The sequence below is a fragment of the Carlito syrichta genome, unplaced genomic scaffold (genome assembly GCF_000164805.1).
Source record: "Carlito syrichta isolate Samal-C Ts95f unplaced genomic scaffold, Tarsius_syrichta-2.0.1 Scaffold315294, whole genome shotgun sequence".
Classification (NCBI taxonomy): domain Eukaryota; kingdom Metazoa; phylum Chordata; class Mammalia; order Primates; family Tarsiidae; genus Carlito; species Carlito syrichta.
In genome coordinates, this window is record NW_007259390.1 from 114,424 (window position 1) to 132,194 (window position 17,771).

The following is a 17,771-nucleotide window of genomic DNA, read 5'->3' on the forward strand; positions in this document are numbered from 1 at the left end:
CCAAATTGCCCAGGCAGGTCTCGAACCCGCAGGCTCAGGCAATCCACTCACCTCAGCCTCCCAAAGGCGCGGGATTACAGGCTGAGCCCAGCATAAAGTTAAATTTCAATTCGTGGCTTTTCCCATACACTGATACGTCATTAAGGCTTTCTATTTTGTCATATTTACTGTTATCTTTGTAATCATCTCCACATTCCAAGTTGAGTTTTCTTTCCATTTTAAAAACAAAATTGGCAGCTCGACATCATAATGTTCCAAAACAAGTTTTTATGACAGTCTGTTGAGGCATTCTGTTGACATTTTGGGAGAAGGCTTCTTCCCTTTGAGTCTGAGGTATTTAGGAAAAACTCATATTTGGTCATCAGTGCTTTACTCTCCCTCTTCACCCACCCCCAGGATGGTCTTTACATAATTTTGGCCTTCTATGCAAGATCACTTGTATTCAGTCAGAACAACTTTGAAAGTTTGATGTTGGTATTTCGATGATTTTTGAGGATTAGGACCTCTTTGAGGTAAGGAAAACTCAGTTATTAAATGCAGACCCTGGCTTAGAGCCTGGGAAGTTGTGAAGGGAGTGATAGCATCTGTTAACGAAGTCCTTTAGAAATTCCAGATCTACCCAAAATTAGACATGCTTTTGAAACAAAAAAAACCAGATCTTTTGTAAATGCACTTAATATCTCTATATAACTCAGTATAGTTATATATAGATAACTGCTGTTATAGAATAAGTAGCTGCTAAGGAACATGTAGGTTACAGTTTACAAGACAAATGGTATTTCACTGTTATTTTATCACCTCAGAGTCTTTTAAAAAAAACTTTCCAGACCAGGTGTGGTGGTTCAAGCCTGTAATTCCAGTACTTTGGGAGACTGAGGTGAGAGGATTGTCTGAGTCCAGGGGTTCAAGACCAGCCTGGGCAATTTGGTGAGACCTCGTCTTTACAATAAATCCAAAAAATTAGCCAGATGTGGTAGCACACACCTGTAGTTCCAGCTGCTTGGAAGGTTGAGGAGGAAGGATGGCCTGAGCCCAGTGGGTCAAGGCTGCGGTGGCCATGAGTGTGCCACTGCCCTCCAGCCTGGTTGACAGAGTAAGACTCCAACTCAAAAAACAAAAAACTTTCCAATTATTAGTGATTATTCTTTCGAGTTTCTTCCTTCTAGCTGTCTGTCATGTAGTGGTAGTCACTTTTTTTTTTTGATTTGGAGTCTCACTCTGTCACCCAGACTGTAGTGCACTGGCCACTCTCGACCACTGCAGCCTCGACCTGCTGGGCTCCGGCGATCCTTCTGCCTCAGCCTTCCAAGTAGCTGAAACTACAGGCGCGCTACCACGTGTGGCTGATTTTTGATTGATTGTAGAGATGAGGTCTCGCCAAGTTGCCCAGGTGGGTCTCGAACACGCGGGCTCAGGCAATCGGTAGTCACTTTTTAATTGTCTTAGAAATTCATATTTTCTATAGTTTTAGTCAAATATCAACTTCTATTAACAAAAAATGTTTGCACCTTAAGGCAAAACTCTGAAGCCAATATTAACATAGTTATAGGGTAGAGGATTCAGTTGGGAAGCTGTTTTCTGTATCTCGGCCAGATTATAATAAGCTTCTTGAGGAAAGGATTTGATATATGATTTTCTTTAGCATCTGGCATGCCACTGGACAATTAGCAGGTGCTGGATAACTTTTCTTGTTAGGTCACTTGATAGAAGTTCCTCTATATTCAAGAATGTGCCACACCTTAAGAAAACTGAGAATACCAGTTTAAATATGAATGACACTTGCTCTGAGTTTGTCCTGTGAATGCCTTGGGGCTTTAGGAGCTGAAGTGCCGGTCCTACCCCCATACCCCCAGCTGGCACCAGATGCCTGCACTTTGCCCCCTCCCACTGCCAGCTCCTGTGTGTCTCTGCTATTAGCACTGCGTCTGATTTATCTGCCCCATTTTTTTGGTCAGCTTTATCCTGTTTTGGACCAGGAATCAGATCAGAGTTCTTGAGAGTTTATGTGCACAGGAATAAGCCATTGTTAGGAACAGAAAGTTAAACCCTGCATGTTCTCACTCATATATGGAAGCTACAAAAAGTTGATCTCATAGAAGTAAAAAGTAGAACAGAGGATGCTAGAGACTCGAAACAGTGGGGGGAAGGGGAGATGGGGAGAGAGTTGTTAAAGGATACAAACTTACAGCTAAATAGCAATAAGTTCTAAGGCCTTATAGCATTGTAGGGAGACTATAGTTAATAAATGATTATGTTTCAAATAGCTGGAAGGAGGATATTGAATATTCCCAATAAAAATAAATGATAAGCTTTTGAGATGATAGATATGCTAATTACCCTGATCTGATCACTATATACTATATATAGAGCAACATCACTATGTACCCCATGAGTATGTACAATTATGTGTCAATTAAAAAAATAAGGCACTCTTTTGACAAAAGACTATGAGCCCAAGAGCCTAGATTTGTGACACTGGTTTTTCTGTTCCATGTGACATCTGTTTTTCTGTTTCATAGTCTATTTGCTTCATTTCATGTATAAATTAATAAACAGAAGTAGTACTCTTTGGAGGTATCACCCTTTTTCTCTAAGCTAGAATTTTGATTCTTCAACAGAGCTTATGCTAGCTAATTTTTCTATAGTATGTTCTGAAGTCAGGCAGTCTAAGGATTCCCTCAGGCCAAGCCTTCTGAGTTTTGAGGTTTGTGGTGTCTCTGCATTCCAGAGTCTGCCTGCAGGTGCCCAGGCAGAGTGAAGGGCCTGGGCAGAGAGGCGTGGGAAGTGTTTTAGAGATTTGTTATCTCAGGGCCATGGAGTGGGAGACTGGAATGACAGGAAAGTGTGATGCCAGGATGGCCTAACCTAGTGTAAGATGCAGGCCAGGTGAATCGTATCTCCCCCACTTTTAGGAAAATTGGTTGGCGCTCCACCTATAGCCCTATATACATCTGTTTGTAAACTAGTACTTGTTGTGAATATTGTAAAAGTAGGAACTCTTTCTCCCTTCCCCCATCTAATCCTTATAGGAAGCATTGTTGACAACCATGGACATTATCCATGATGGATTTGGATTCATGCTGGCTTTTGGAGATTTAGTGTGGGTTCCATTTGTTTACAGCTTGCAAGCCTTTTACTTAGTCAAGCATCCAAATGAAGTGTCTTGGCCAATGGCTTCTCTAATTATTGTTCTGAAACGTGAGTATTGATTTCAGCCTCCGTTTAACTTATTAAATATTAGGTACTGAGTCTTCTGTGCTCTGTTAGCTACATATTTGTAACATGCCATTGTAAATAGTCATAATTGCCTCAATTGTGAAGTAATTTATGATGAGTAGTAAAAAGATTCTGCATCTTGCAAAGAGAAGGATGGTTCATACTTGGATTCTCAGTAGTTTTCTAAACATTTTAAACAAACCATCTTGTTTTTACATTAAATAAGTTCAGTTTGTTTTAGTAACCATTCATCTTTTCTGTTTAGTGCTTGCTTTTTCCAATAGACATCTTTAAAAGTGGGAAGGCTGGTCTTGCCTTCATAGAGCTCACATTCTAACAGAGAACTAAGACACTCGTACTGTGGTGTGAGGTGTGTGAATGAGCACGCGTAAGAGGGACGTAGTTGATGCGGTGTTTGATCTGAGTTTTAGTGAGTAAAAATGGGATAGGGAGATGAGTAAGTCAGGCACAGGGAACAACTCAGCAAGGGTCTCTGGTGGGTGGGGAAGCGGGAAGTGAGTCTGGGAAAGTGAGGAGTCTAGTTTGGCTGCAGCTGAGGTCCATCAGGGTTCATCATGGATTTTGCTTCAGGATGATTTTTCTTTTTTTGAGTTGGAGTCTCACTCTATCGCCCAGGCTGGAGTGTCGTGGCATACTCACCACCACTCCAGTGTCGACCTGCTGTGCTTCGGCTAGCTTTCCACCTCAGCCTTCCAAGTAGCCAGAACTACAGGCACGTGCTACCATACCCAGCTAATTTTTGATTTATTGTAGAGATAAGGTCTCGGCCAAGTTGCCGGGGCTGGTCTGGAACCTGCAGACTCAGGCAATCCACTCACCTCAGCCTCCCAAAGTGCTGGGATTACAGGCTGAGCCATTGAGCCTAGCCTGATTTTCCTTTATCTTTTCATCATTATGCTGTTAATTAAACACCTCCACAACAGGTTGGGTAGGGAAAATTAGCATTGAACTTCAAATATAGCTAGTTTTGCTGCACTGATTATTATCTGTGAGAGAAGAAATTCAAACCATTGGCTAAAATTAAGATTTAGTTTTCCCATTGGTTTAGTTATTCATGTACATACATACAAGTATATGTGTGTGTTTGTGTGTATTTTTTTTTAATTTTTATTTTTGGTTTATTGTAGGGATGAGGTCTCACCAAGTTGCCCAGGCTGGTCTTGAACCCCTGGGCTCAGGCAGTCCTCTTACCTCTGCCTCCCGAAGTGCTAGGATTACAAATGTGAGCCATAACCGGAATCAGTGGCTCAGCCTGTAATCCTGCACCTTTGGGAGGCTGAGGTGAGTGGATTGCCTGAGCCCGCGGGTTCGAGACCTGCCTGGGCAGCGAGACCTTATCTCTACAATAAATAAAAAAATCAGCCAGGTATGGTAGCGCATGCCTGTAATTCCAGCTACTTGGAAGGCTGAGACAGAAGGATCGCCGGAGCCCAGCAGGTCGAGGCTGTGGTAGCCGGAAGCGGGCACTGCGCTTCAGTCTGGGTGGCAGAGTGAGACCCCAACTAAAAAAAAAAACCCAAAAAAACAAATGTGAGCCATTGTGTCTGGCACAAGACAGTATACTTTATAGTTCAGCTAAAGATGGGGAGTGTCTTAGTCCATTTTGTCTGCTCAAACAATACCTGAGACTGAGTAATTTGTAATGAATAGAAATTTATTTGGCTCATGGTCCTGGAGGCTGGGGAGTCCGAGAGCATAGTGCCAGGATCTGGTGAGGGCATTCCTCTTGTGTCATTCCATGGCAGAAGGTGGAAAGGCAAGAGAGGCTGAGAGCAAGAAGGGCCAAACTCACTTTTATAACAAACCTACTTTTGGGATAATGAACACATTTTAGTGATAATGACATTCATCTATTCATAAGGGCAGAGTCCTCATGACCTGATTTTCTCTTAAAGGTCTCACCTCTCAACACTGTTGCACTGGGGATTAAGTTCTAACTCATGAATTTTGGGGGCACATTCAAACCATTGCAAGATGTAGAGTTTTTTCTTACTATTTTTTTGAGGACTGACAATATAATAGTTAAATTTCAGTGATACTGTCAGGGCCTATGGATTTTGACATTTTTAAATGTAAGTAAAGTCATGAACTTGTAGGCTTGCAGTGGGATTCAGCAGAAATTTAAAGTGCTGATGTTCTGGTATTGATTTGTGAAGCTAGTGTTTGACTAAGAAAGTGTTTGTGATATGACCAGTAGATATCATAACTAACAGATGAGATAGCCTGTAATTTTGATTATACTGAACTCTAGTATTGGTTTTATTGTAATGTGGGCTGTCTTAGCTTTTATTTTTTTCATGGATGTAACTATATTTGCTAGTTTTGCCTTTAGGTATTCCTTGGTAGAGGATGAAAATAGGGTGATAGTGAGATTTCAGAAGAGTTACCATCTTTTTATATTCTGGGATTAAGAGTTTTTGAATTGACTGAAAGAATCAGATTATTCTCTGCTTTGGAGATTTCCTCGGAGCACAGAAATAATTTCTAAGGAAAATTACAGATGTGATTAAATATTAGAGTATATCTAAATTATTAACATAGAAAATATTTTAAAATTACAGTTTGTGGATATGTAATCTTCCGATGTGCAAACTCCCAGAAAAATGCATTCCGGAAAAATCCCACTGATCCAAAGCTTGCACGTAAGTGTTGATTTGTGTTTACATTATATATCATATGAGGATTTTACATCTCTTTTTGTTTAGAGATCATGAAAAATATATTGTTATTTTTATATAGATTTAAAAACTATTCGTACTTCAACGGGAAAAAATCTTCTAGTTTCTGGATGGTGGGGTTTTGTGCGCCACCCCAATTATCTGGGCGATCTCATCATGGCCTTGGCGTGGTCCCTCCCATGTGGTAAGCATTTCAGAATAATGCAAATTTGACTCTTCCTTCAGTCTCCTGAAAGACATGTATTTGTGTGCGCGTATGCGTGTGCATGTGCGTGCGTGTGTGTATGTCCCCTTCGTTGGAACAGTGTGCACAAGGTCAGTGTGAGTCTTTCTTTTGTTACTGTTGTAGGTTGGGGTTGGCCATAGCAGAAGCACCTCCTGGTCTGGGTGCTGTTTTCTTGTATCTGCAGTGCCTCATTTATCTAGTTTCTGGGGGGAATTGGGAACTCACAGAGCCTGGAGTTTTGCTTTAAACTTCTAAAAGCAAGTTTTCAGCTGTACCTGATAGCTTTTTGCTAAGTAGAATATATGGAAATTTATTTAATTTCTACTTTATGACTCAGTGTGCATAGATTCTGAAAAACTTTGGTTCTTAAGAAGAACAGAAGGAAATTGTGTTTTATCTGTATGTGTGTGTCCTGACCTCGTGGCAGCTGTGGGAGCTGGTCCCAGCCTGCCGTGGAGAAGGGCAGTTTTTCTTCTTCACTGAGGCAAGGGGGCAAGAAATTGAGAAATTTGCGTTAAATATGAGGACAAATGTTCTGATTTGTCTGATGGACAAATGTTCTGATGGATTGTCAGTATGGATTAACCACTCTTCTCTGAATAGCTTTTAATTTAAATAATACCTTGTGCCACGTACCAGTGGGATTTTATGAACTGGTTTAAATTTTCTGCATTATTGGAGAACATGAAGTAATCTTGTGGTTCATTTTTAGAGAATTTGAGGAAAAGTAGGAAAAAAAATATTGTGTAGTGATAATAAAAATAATACTATTTGCCTTTACTGTCCACAGGTTTTAATCACATTCTACCTTATTTCTATGTGATTTATTTCACCATGTTGCTAGTCCACCGAGAAGCTCGAGATGAACACCACTGTAAGAAGAAATACGGCTTGGCTTGGGAAAAGTACTGTCAACGAGTACCCTATCGTATATTTCCATACATTTACTAATTCTGTTCTGGCATATTTGAAAATACTCCCACAATTCAGGCTGCCATTTGCAAAAACAAGAGAAGAAATCCCAAACTCACTTTCTTTTGTAGCACTGACAGGATCTGTACATTGTTTTTTCCTTTTAGAGTCAGGATTATAGAGCCAAGTGGTAGATCTTTTAATATAGCCATGTCTATTTTTATTAAGTTATAATTAACATAAGGAGAAGTACAAAGAAGGATGTTTCAATTTACATTTTAATAGGAAATTTTCAGCCCTTAATAATCTTAAAATCGAAAACAGTCTTATTATTATATAAATGCACTGTAAAGAATACTATTGATGTTTATGGTTTTTTTATTACTTTTCAAATTTTGATTTTTTTTCTTTTTCCAGTTTGTTTTTCTTAAATGAAAACATAGTTACATTGAAAATACATTTATGTTTTATTTACTAGCTGTCTAATTGGAAAGTAAAATCCAGGCCTATATTAAATGCTGTATGTGAAGAGCAAGGGAAGACTATTAGCAGACACTGTTTAAGGGAGACCGTTAGTAGCAGTTGACTTAACCTCAACTTCTAACCTACATTTGAAAATGTAAATACGTAGCTTAGTTTTATGTAATATATGGTGACTTCAGATTTTTCTGTACAGTATTTTTAATGTGAGATAATTGTCAGGACTCTCTTAACAAAAACATTTTCAGTATTTTAAATTAAGTTTTGTAAAGTAATAAATGTGAATGAAAAAATTTGAAACAATTAGAATTCATTTACTCTTGTATAGAAGATGCTGTTAAAACATAGGAAGTGTATTTTTCTTAATCCAAAGTTTGTGAATTTGGCTTTGCTACCTCAATTGCAGGTGTTTGTTTGCCTTTATAAACTGTTGCAAAGAGAAAAAATAGAATAAATATATATTTTTGGAGTAAAATCAGTATTTAAACATTTTTACACAGATTGGTATTTGAAAATTTGCCATTTAGGCCAATATTTTTATATATTTTTGACTTTTTAAATTCATGCTTTTGCTACTGTTTAGTTCATGCAGTTTATACTGTATTATTATTTTTTTGTATATCATTTATATTTACAAAACTTTTCTCCCTGTAAAGGAATCTAAAAACAACTTAAGGGGTTAGTTTAAAGTTGTTTCTGTCTTTTAGTTTACTAAATGTGAATAAGATAGCTTAAGCCATTAAAATTCTAGTGAAGCTAATATATTTCTAGTAGTTGTCTTGTAATGGAACAGTAGCAAATTCAGTAAACTTTTGTATTCAAAGTTAAATTGTTCTCAGTATCTTAAGCATAGGGGAATGTAATAAACATAGTGCGTATGTTTGGGTTTTAATTACACATTTTATATATGAGCCATTTAGATGTGCAGTGTTCAGTCTACACTGCAATTTGAAGTGTATGTAACTTAGCTTATGTTAACACAATCATGAAGTTGGTTTACTCTGGCATTTTGCATCCTATAATCTTTAAATATTGTTTTAGGGAAACTTTGTTTTATTAGTACTGGTGTGTGCAAGCAGTTTTTTATTTTGCTTTTCCCCTGGCATCAGAAGGTGATGTCCCAGCGTGTTCTGTACTAGGTTCACTAAGCGGAGGAAGGAAGGACATTTCCCAGGATTATTTCCCTGGTAATGAAAAAGTCTGGGAACACAGTGCTTCAGTTTCTGAATATCAGCTCTACTTTGTTTTTAATTGTGTTTTTGACATGTTTATTTGACAAGTTTTATAATGAAGTTTAAGTTGGAGATAAAGTTGAAAATAAAATATTTTGATCACTTCGGAGCCTTTTTTTGTTTTTGTTTTTTTACCTGCAACTCTGGGATTATTAGGACCAAGATAGGAGTCCTTAGTTTACCACCCCCACCCAGCCTCCTGTCTTTTCTAGAGTCGTTTGTTTGGGGCCCTGCCCTGGCTAACTGCCATTTTCATCAGATTTTCTGAATGTTGGATCTTAAATTGGGTTAGTTGGGTATCCCACCTCCCAGAAAATGGTTATTAATGTAATATTTGCTGTTTGAGAAAATAGAGAAACGCTAAAAACTATCATAGGTTCAATCATACTTTCATATGAATTTATATAAATCCCAGAATCATCTGTATATTTGAAAGGCGGTACGTGTGTGAGATTTATATGTCTGCTGACAGTGCTTAGTGGTTTTTTGGATTTCCAGTTGATTAAAAACTGAGTTGTGAGATGAGATCAGACAGCTTCATCTCTCAATTCCTCTTCCTGGCATGACATTACATTGCAGCATTACATGGCAGAAGGTAGGTGTGTCAGAATATGCACCAATACCAAGTATATGATAAACATATGTGATTTATATTTGGTTTTGAGTTAAGGACTGTTTGGAGAAAATGATGCAGTATAGAATTTTTACAAAAGATACAATGTGGGGTTTTACTAGGTACAATTTACTTGCATGTAGATGGTAAAATTTTCTAGACACACAAATATATGTTAATGTTTTGTTCATGTTGTTAAAGAGTCTAGTTTTGGGAACAGGCCCCACCCTTTCCACCCCCCTTACTATAGAGAGAATGGGCTGTTGGATCTTCATTTATGTACACGTGGGATATGTTTTCTGCCTATGGACCATTGCCAAGATAAAGTAACGGTGAGATATTGCCTCAATTCTTAGTACTGCTTTCTCTTAGCAATGTGAGTTTAGGCAAATTACTTAATCCCTAAGCACATGTATAAAATTTGGCTGAGGGGAAACCCCCTCGGGTCCCCTCTCACTTTGGGAGCTTTTCTGTGCTCTCAATACATCTTATTTCTAAAAAAAAAAATGGCTGAGAGGTCCACAGTACAGATGGGGTCTGAGGATTATACAGGACTTATTAGTTGTCATGTACAGATGAGAGACTGTATCTGGCCAGTGTGGCTGGACTCAAATGTTTTTATGAAGGATGTGGACTACGTGTAAATGCCTTGAAACATGCAAATCTAATTAGGGTCAAAAGTTAAAATGGTTTGGTATGGAAATTTATTTTTCATTCTTTTCACACAGCAAGGCAACCTGCATTGTGATCCAGTGGCTAGGAGGTTTCTTTGTTGATAAATACACTGATGTTAAGTTTGTTGGTACACCAGTAGTTGCCAAAATTCTCGACCTCTCAGATGTCTGGTACACTGGGCATTCAAAAGTATAGAGTTCTGAATCTGTCTTGTTAGAAACATTTGCTGTTTCAGTAGAAATCTTTAAAAGAAACAAACAAACAAGACTCCAATAGTCAAATTGCATAGTTCAAGTGAACTAGTAGTTTACATTTTCTGTGTGCTAGGTTTGAGGGATTTGTTATGAATTAAAAGTGTTTAAGATCAGATGGTTAATATAACTGCATATGGACATTATGCCTAGAGAATTAAAGAGTTATCATGACTTCATAGTACATCTTCTTGAGAAATAACACTGGATGTTAGTATAGCATCTATGGTAGGTTTTAGTAATATTTTGGGCTGTTTTAAATGTGTTATCTCCCTTGTGAAATTGTAGGGAGTGGAGAGTAGGAGTGGTTTGTATTACTGAGGGAAAACTCAGGAGTTTAGGACTTTGAGGTACAGTTGAGTGGTTGGTTGGTTACCTTTGTTGGCAAAAAGTATATATCAGGAAAATCACAACACATCTCAAGAGGTAGCGAGTCTTCTAGTATTTTTTGTTCGTGATTCCATCTTGCTCCCTCAATGAATAAACCAAAAATGTGAACTCCAGGGTGAGAGGGGTCTGAGCCCTATGATGGAAGAGAGGTGGTGTTAGTGGTTCCCAGGAAAAGCAGTGAATTCAACCAGAGGCTCCATCTGGAGATGCGTCTGCCCATCCTGAGAGGCTCTTCTTGGTGTGGGACCATCTCTGCTAAGGTATGTCGTCCCAAGTTCTAAGGTGAATTCTTAATTCTTTTCCTACTCTGATCCCTTAAAAAAAGTTTATAGACTTCAGTCTGTCTACTTAATGATGATCCTGAATTGACTTTTTTTTTTAAATTTGAGGGTCTCATCTGTCACCCAAGCTAGAGTGCAGTGGCATGATCATGGCTTGCTGCAGCCTCAAACTTCTGGATTCAGGCGATTCTTCCACCTCAGCCTCCTGAGTAACTGGGACCACAGGTGTGCATTAACCATGCCCAGCTAATTTTTTTAAAATGTGTAAATATTTTGTAGAGATGAGGTCTCACTATGTTGCCTAGGCTTACACTGGGCTCAAGCAATCCTTCTGCCTCGGCCCCCACAAAGTGCTGGGATAGAGGCATGAGCCACCACACCGGCTGACAAATACCGGCAGTGCCAAAAAAATGTATACACTTTTTTTTTTTTTTTTTTTTGAGTTGGAGTCTCACTCTGTTGCCTAGACTGGAGTGCAGTGGCCGCTCCCGGCCACCGCAGCCTCGACCTGCTGGGCTCCGGCGATCCTTCCGCCTCAGCCTTCCGAGTATCCGGAATTACAGGCAAGCCCGGCTGATTTTTTGATTTATTGTAGAGATGAGGTCTCGCTGTCCAGGCGGGTCTCGAACCCGCAGGCTCAGGCAATTCATTCACCTCAGCCTCCCAAAGGCACGGGATTACAGGCTGAGCCACTGAGCCCGGCAATGTATACACATTTTAAGCTATGTTATCTATGTATTACCTTGCAAAGTTGAATTGGATTACAGTAGCAATGTGTAGTATGACATTCACTCAAAAGATGGTATTGATCAAATGAATGCTACTGTCATCATGCGACAGGCAGGACAGTCAAAGAAAATGGTGGAAGCACAGTTGTTGTTTGAGGAGCACGAGACCATTTTGAAGTGGTATTAGACATTTGAGAATGGTGTGGAAGTACAAGCACAATGGAGGCGTGAGTGGGCAACAGGACCCCAACATGCCTGACAGTTGCGCGCGTTCGTGGTAAGTTTGAGACACATGGTCCTGTGTGTGCTGTGTGCAAGGGAAGATCCAGGAGGCCTTGCACAGCAAGTCCTGCAGTAGCTCGCCATAATCAGAAGTGTCTGGACACTAATGGTCACCACTTTGAGCACCTCTTATAATTGCAGAAGTCAAATGGGACTTGTATTCATCTTTTGTTATCCGTATATATTGAATACGACAATTTTAATATAGTTTTTTCCTTTCTTAGCATGTGTATACATCTTTTTGGCACCTTCTGTATTTTCAAACAGTAAAAGGCCAGATTTTTACAAATGTAATTCTGTAGCCTGGCTTTTTAGAGAAAGCAAGAACAGTTACAAAAGGAGTCAGTGTATAAAATACACTGTGCTCAGACTTTGTCACCTACCACTGCCATGGTAGCGGTGGCTACAACTACTCACTTAGACTCTGGACATTTAAGAAGAAGCTGGGAAGGGTTCCATTGCATATCTTTGAATAACAGGTTAAATAAATGATTAAGTTGGAATGATAAAAGGCTAAAAAAATGAGTTTCTGATGAGGTTTGTGAAGTAGAAAATGCAGTTGCCAGCAGCTCCAGTTCTGTGAGACTTGGTGTGTGCCGGGTGGGCCCGTGAAGCCATGCATTGTCCCAATGGGCAGGTGTGCTGTGGGGATGCCCAGCCTGCAGGAGTGGGGTAGCTGGACACCCTACCACCTGGGAGGTCCCTGAGGGGAAGGGATGGGCACAGCTGTCCTTAGCTCACCCTCAAGGCAGCCTGTGCCACCTTGCTGCAGCAGCTGCAGAGTGGAACAGCCTCTGTGCTGCCCACCCTGTAGAATGTGCTCGGTGGCTCAGCCTGTAATCCCGCACCTTGGGAGGCTGAGGTGAGTGGATTGCCTGAACCTGCAGGTACGAGACCCACCTGGGCAACTTGGCGAGACCTCATCTCTACTAAATCAAAAAATTAGCTGGGCGTGGTAGCGCGCGCCTGTAGTTCTAGCCACTTGGAAGGCGGAGGTGGAAGGATCGCCGGAGCCCAGCAGGTCGAGGCTGCGGTGGCTGGGAGCGGCCACTGCACTCCAGTCAGGACCACAGAGTGAGACTCCGACTCAAAAAAAAAGAACATGCCTACCTGGAGGTGCAGACTGAACTCACCTCCTATTTTAGTTTATTCTACAAATGGCTTTTATTGGGAATTGCTTTGTATGACGACTTTCCCTTATATATAAACAGTGTTTCATATACTGCATTTGTTCTAGTGCTGTCCTTTCGTAAAAGTCTTGAAAGAAGTTAATCACCTAAATGGAGGATGGTTCTTGGTATCAAGCAGAAATAACTGAGAACATCTGGTTAGATGGACAGAGACCAAAAGCAAAGTTGGCAGGGCAGTGCCTACCCTGCCCCCCCATCCCCCCCGCACAAGAAAAGGCCCTGGTGCACATCGGCCTCCACCTTTTCACGTCTAATGTGACCTGTAGGAAGAGGTGAGAATATAGGGTATAGAGTCGGCTAGGCTTGAGTTTGAAGCTTATGAGCTGACTCTTTGAACCTCAGCTTCTCGACCTATAAAATGAGGATAAGCCGGGCTCAGTGGCTCAGCCTGTAATCCCACGCCTTTGGGAGGCTGAGGTGAGTGGATTGCCTGAGCCCACGGGTTCGAGACCCGCCTGGGCAGCGAGACCTCATCTCTACAATAAATCAAAAATCAGCTGGGCGTGGTAGCGCGCGCCTGTAGTTCCAGCTACTTGGAAGACTGAGGCGGAAGGATCGCTGGAGCCCAGCAGGTCGAGGCTGCGGTGGCTGGGAGCGGCTACTGCACTCCAGTCTGGGTGACAGAGTGAAACTTCAACTCAAAAAAAAAAAAAAATGAGGATAATTTGTGAGGATTAAATAATGCAGGTCAAGAACTTAGCCTCGTATCTGGCACATAGTAAATGCTTAGCAAATGTTGACTAGGAGCATCAGATATCGTCAGGTGGATTGCGGTCTTCTGGAGGCCAGGAGCCTTATATTCTCAACAGCTAGCCCAGTTCTGGACACATTTTCAAGTGAATGAATTTAATAAGTAATTGGCTACATCCCAAGTCTAAATACATCTGAACTTTTACTTTCTTCCACTTCAATACCCTCGCCCAGTGGTCACCTAATTTTTCCTGAACCTCCAGTGACAGGGTACTCCCTGTATACACTGGCCATCACTGTCAACTTAGACCAAGTGAATGCCTTTATCTTGAATGAGTTTTTCCCTTGGAGCTCCCGCTCCTTGGAGTTCTAGTAGACTTAGACTCTAGTTCTTCATGTACCACCTTTTCAGACATTCCTTTTCCTCCTCAGCATCTGTTTTCCTCTAGGATAGATTCTCCCATTTTCATCCCTTCATCTGGTTTCTAACAGTCATGTTGGATGTTCTCTGAATCATCTCCAAGTGCAGTCTGATGATGCTGAGAAGAGCAGGACCAGGACTGGACCAAGAGGCCAGACAGCACAAGTGCTGGCTGTCTCCTCCCACCCCAAATCCCAGAATACAGTTATGAAAGCACTGGAAAACGAAGTATCCAGTGCTTTAGACCACAAACTATGAGAGCTCTAAAGACAGAAGACAGATTGGATAAGGAAATCACAGTCAATAACATGCACTGTAAAAAATAAAACACCCCCCCAGAACTCCCCAAATCTTACAGACTAATCTCAAATGAAATGTTGATACAGGCTGGGCATGGTGGCTCAGCCTGTAATCCCAGCACTTCGGGAGGCCGAGGCAAGAAGATTGCCTTAGCCCAGGGGTTCAAGACCAGCCTTGGGCAACTTGGTGAGGCCTCTTCTCTACAATAAATCACAAAAACTAGCCGGGTGTGGTGGTGTGTGTTTGTAGTTCCAGCTACTTGGAAGGCTGAGGCGGAAGAACCACCTAAGCCCAGCAGGTTGAAGGTGACAAAAGTGAGACTGCAACTCAAAAAAAAAAGTTGATGTAAAAATCTTGAATAAAATATTACAATTAAGATGATTCAAGACCAGGTGTAGTGGCTCACACTGTAATCCTAGCACTTTGGGAGACCAATGCAGGAGGATTGCTTGAGCCTGGGATTTCAAGACCAGCCTAGGCAACATAGTGAGACCTTTCTTTACAAAAAGTAAAACAATTAGCCAGGTGTGGTGGCATGTGTTTGTGGTCGCAGCTACTTGGGAGGCTGAGGCAGAAGGATTGCCTGAGCCCAGGAAATCGAGGCTATGGTGAGCTGTGATCATGCCGCTGGATGACAGCGTGAGGCCCTGACTCAAAAAAAACAAAAGATTCAGCCTTAAGAAATCTTTTAATATAATGAATCATATTGATAAAAATGAAAAATCATGTGATTATCTCCATAAATGCTGAAAAGACCTTTGATCACACTTTTCTTCCATTCTTCATATTCTCTATTGCCCAGACTGGAGTGCAGTGGCACAATCATGGCTCACTGCCGCCTTGAATCCTGGACTGAAGGGGATCCACCCTCCTCAGCCTCCCAAGCAGCTGGGTCTACGGGTGTGTGCTACCATGCCCAGCTACTTTTTAAAAACTTTTTGTAGAGATGAAGTCTTGCTACGTTGTTCAGGCTGGTCTTGAACTCCTGGGCTCAAACAGTCCTCCTGCCTCTGCCTCTCAAAGTGCTGGGATTACAGGCATGAGCCACTGTGCCTGGCAAAAATTTCTTAATATAGAAGTCATATAACAAAATAAACTCCAGATAGTTCTACCTATGTAATATCCACTATGTTGATAAAGGACAAAAACAATCTAATTATTTCAGTAGATGCAGGGAAAGCATTTAAAAATAATCTTATGCATTTTTTTTTTTTTTTTTTTTTGAGTTGGAGTCTCACTCTGCCCAGACTGGAGTGCAGTGGCTGCTCCCAGTCACCGCAGCCTCAACCTGCTGGGCTCTGGTGATCCTTCCACCTCAGCCTTCCAAGTAGCCGGAATTACAGGCGTGCGCTACCATGCCTGGCTGATTTTTTGATTTATTGTAAAAATGAGGTCTCGCCAAGTTGCCCAGGCAGGTCTCGAACCCACGGGCTCAGGCAATCCACTCACCTCAGCTTCCCAAAGGCACAGGATTACAGGCTGAGCCACTGAGCCCGGTTTTATGCATCTTTAAAAAAAAAAAATCTCAGCAAACTAGAAATAGGAGGAAACTTTCTTAATCTACAAGAAAATTATAACAGACAAATATTGGATATTGTTCCCTGAGTTTTAAGAAAAAGCCAAGAATATTCATTAACTTTTCTTTTGAGTATTATACCAGAACTAAATTGAAGAACTAAATAAATGTTTGCATGAAATTTAAGCTAGGGAAATGGAAAGGACCTAAATAAATATTTATGCTTGAAAGTCTCAATATTGTTAAGATGTTAATTCTCCAGAAAGTTAAGGCAAGTTTAAAGAAGAGTAAAATTGAAGGACTTCATACTACCAGATATTAAGACTGACTTCAAAGCTACAGCAATTAAAACAGTGTGGTGCTGGTGTAGAGAGAGACAAATACATCAGTGGATCTAAATAGAAACTTGAGAAACATCCAGGCATATACAGTTATCTCATTTATGACAAAGTTGAAGTAGGGTAAGAATGATCATTTCAATGAAAAGGAAATAGTACTAAGTCAGTTGAGCACCACTATGGAACAAAAAGAACTTTGACTCACCTCATACCATATACAAACTTAATTTGATGTAGATCATGGAATATGAAAGGCAAAGCAATACAGTTTCTAGAAATAAGGGAGTATTGTTATGACCTTGGGGCAGGCAGAATCTCTTAAACTGGATATGAAAATTCCCTAGCTCTAAAGAAAAGATGGATTTTCTGGACTTGTTAAACAAAGATTTTTTGTTCATCAAAAGACACCATTAAGAAAGTGAATTGGGGCTGGGTGCAGTGGCTCCCACCTGTAAACTCAGCACTTAGGGAGGCTGAGGCAGGAGGATTGCTTGAGCCCAGGAATTTGAGACCAGCCTGGAAAACATGGCAAGACCTTGTCTCTACAAAAGATTAAAAAATAGGCTGGGTGTGGTGGCTTACACCTGAATCCCAGGACTTTGGGAGGCTGAGGCAAGAGGACTGCTCGAGCCCCGGGGTTCAAGACCAGCCTGGGCATCTGGTGAGAAAATTAGCCAGGTGTGGTGGCACACCTGTAGTTCCAGCTACTTGGAAGGGTCGCCTGAGCCCAGGAGATCGATACCACTGCATTCCAGCCTGGGCAACAGAGTGAGACTCCAACTCAAAACAACAACCAAAAAGTATCCAGATGTGGTGTGTGCCTGTAGTTCCAGCTGCTCGGGGGCTGAGGCAGGATTGCTTGAGCCCGGGAGTTGGAGGCTGCAGTGAGCAGTGATTATACCACTGCACTCCAGCCTGGGTGACGGAGTGGGACCCTGACTCATAAATAAAAAGTGAATTAGAGAGTCACACACTGGGAGAAGATACTGTCAGTTCAGACATCTGACAAAGGACTTACATCCAGAATATGTAAAGAACCTCTATAAATCTATAAGACAAAGCTCAATTGAAACGTGGGTTAAAGTCTTGAATAGGAACTTTACTAAAGAGGCAATCCAAATGACAATAAACATTCAAAAAGGTACTTAACTTCATTAGTCATCAAGAAATGCAAGTTAAAATCACAAAGAGATACCACCACACACCCACCTGAAGGACTAAAAACTAAAACACCAAAAAACCAAGTACTGGCAAGAATGTGGCGCAATCTTACATATTTTTTTTTTTTGAGTTGGAGTCTCACTCTGTCACCCAGACTGGAGTGCAGTGGC

At 41.0% G+C, this 17,771-nt stretch overlaps 2 protein-coding genes across 2 annotated transcripts in view; one reads left to right on the plus strand and one right to left on the minus strand.

Annotated features, from left to right (window-relative positions):
• Nucleotides 1-7,965, plus strand: part of LBR (lamin B receptor) — a 26,574-nt gene extending 18,609 nt beyond the window's left edge. Inside the window, exons 10-13 of the mRNA XM_008072494.2 lie at nt 3,030-3,198; nt 5,799-5,879; nt 5,977-6,099; nt 6,932-7,965. Of these exons, the coding sequence (XP_008070685.1) occupies nt 3,030-3,198; nt 5,799-5,879; nt 5,977-6,099; nt 6,932-7,092 (534 nt within the window). The 3' untranslated portion in view covers nt 7,093-7,965. The remainder of the gene's footprint in view (nt 1-3,029; nt 3,199-5,798; nt 5,880-5,976; nt 6,100-6,931) is intronic.
• Nucleotides 7,966-10,059: 2,094 nt separating this feature from the next.
• The window catches only part of DNAH14 (dynein axonemal heavy chain 14), a gene marked incomplete at its 5' end in the record, with an annotated part of 163,809 nt that continues 156,097 nt past the window's right edge, over nt 10,060-17,771 (minus strand). Inside the window, 2 exons of the mRNA XM_008072496.2 lie at nt 10,060-10,295; nt 10,681-10,827. Coding sequence (XP_008070687.1) covers nt 10,083-10,295; nt 10,681-10,827 — 360 coding nt within the window. The remainder of the gene's footprint in view (nt 10,296-10,680; nt 10,828-17,771) is intronic.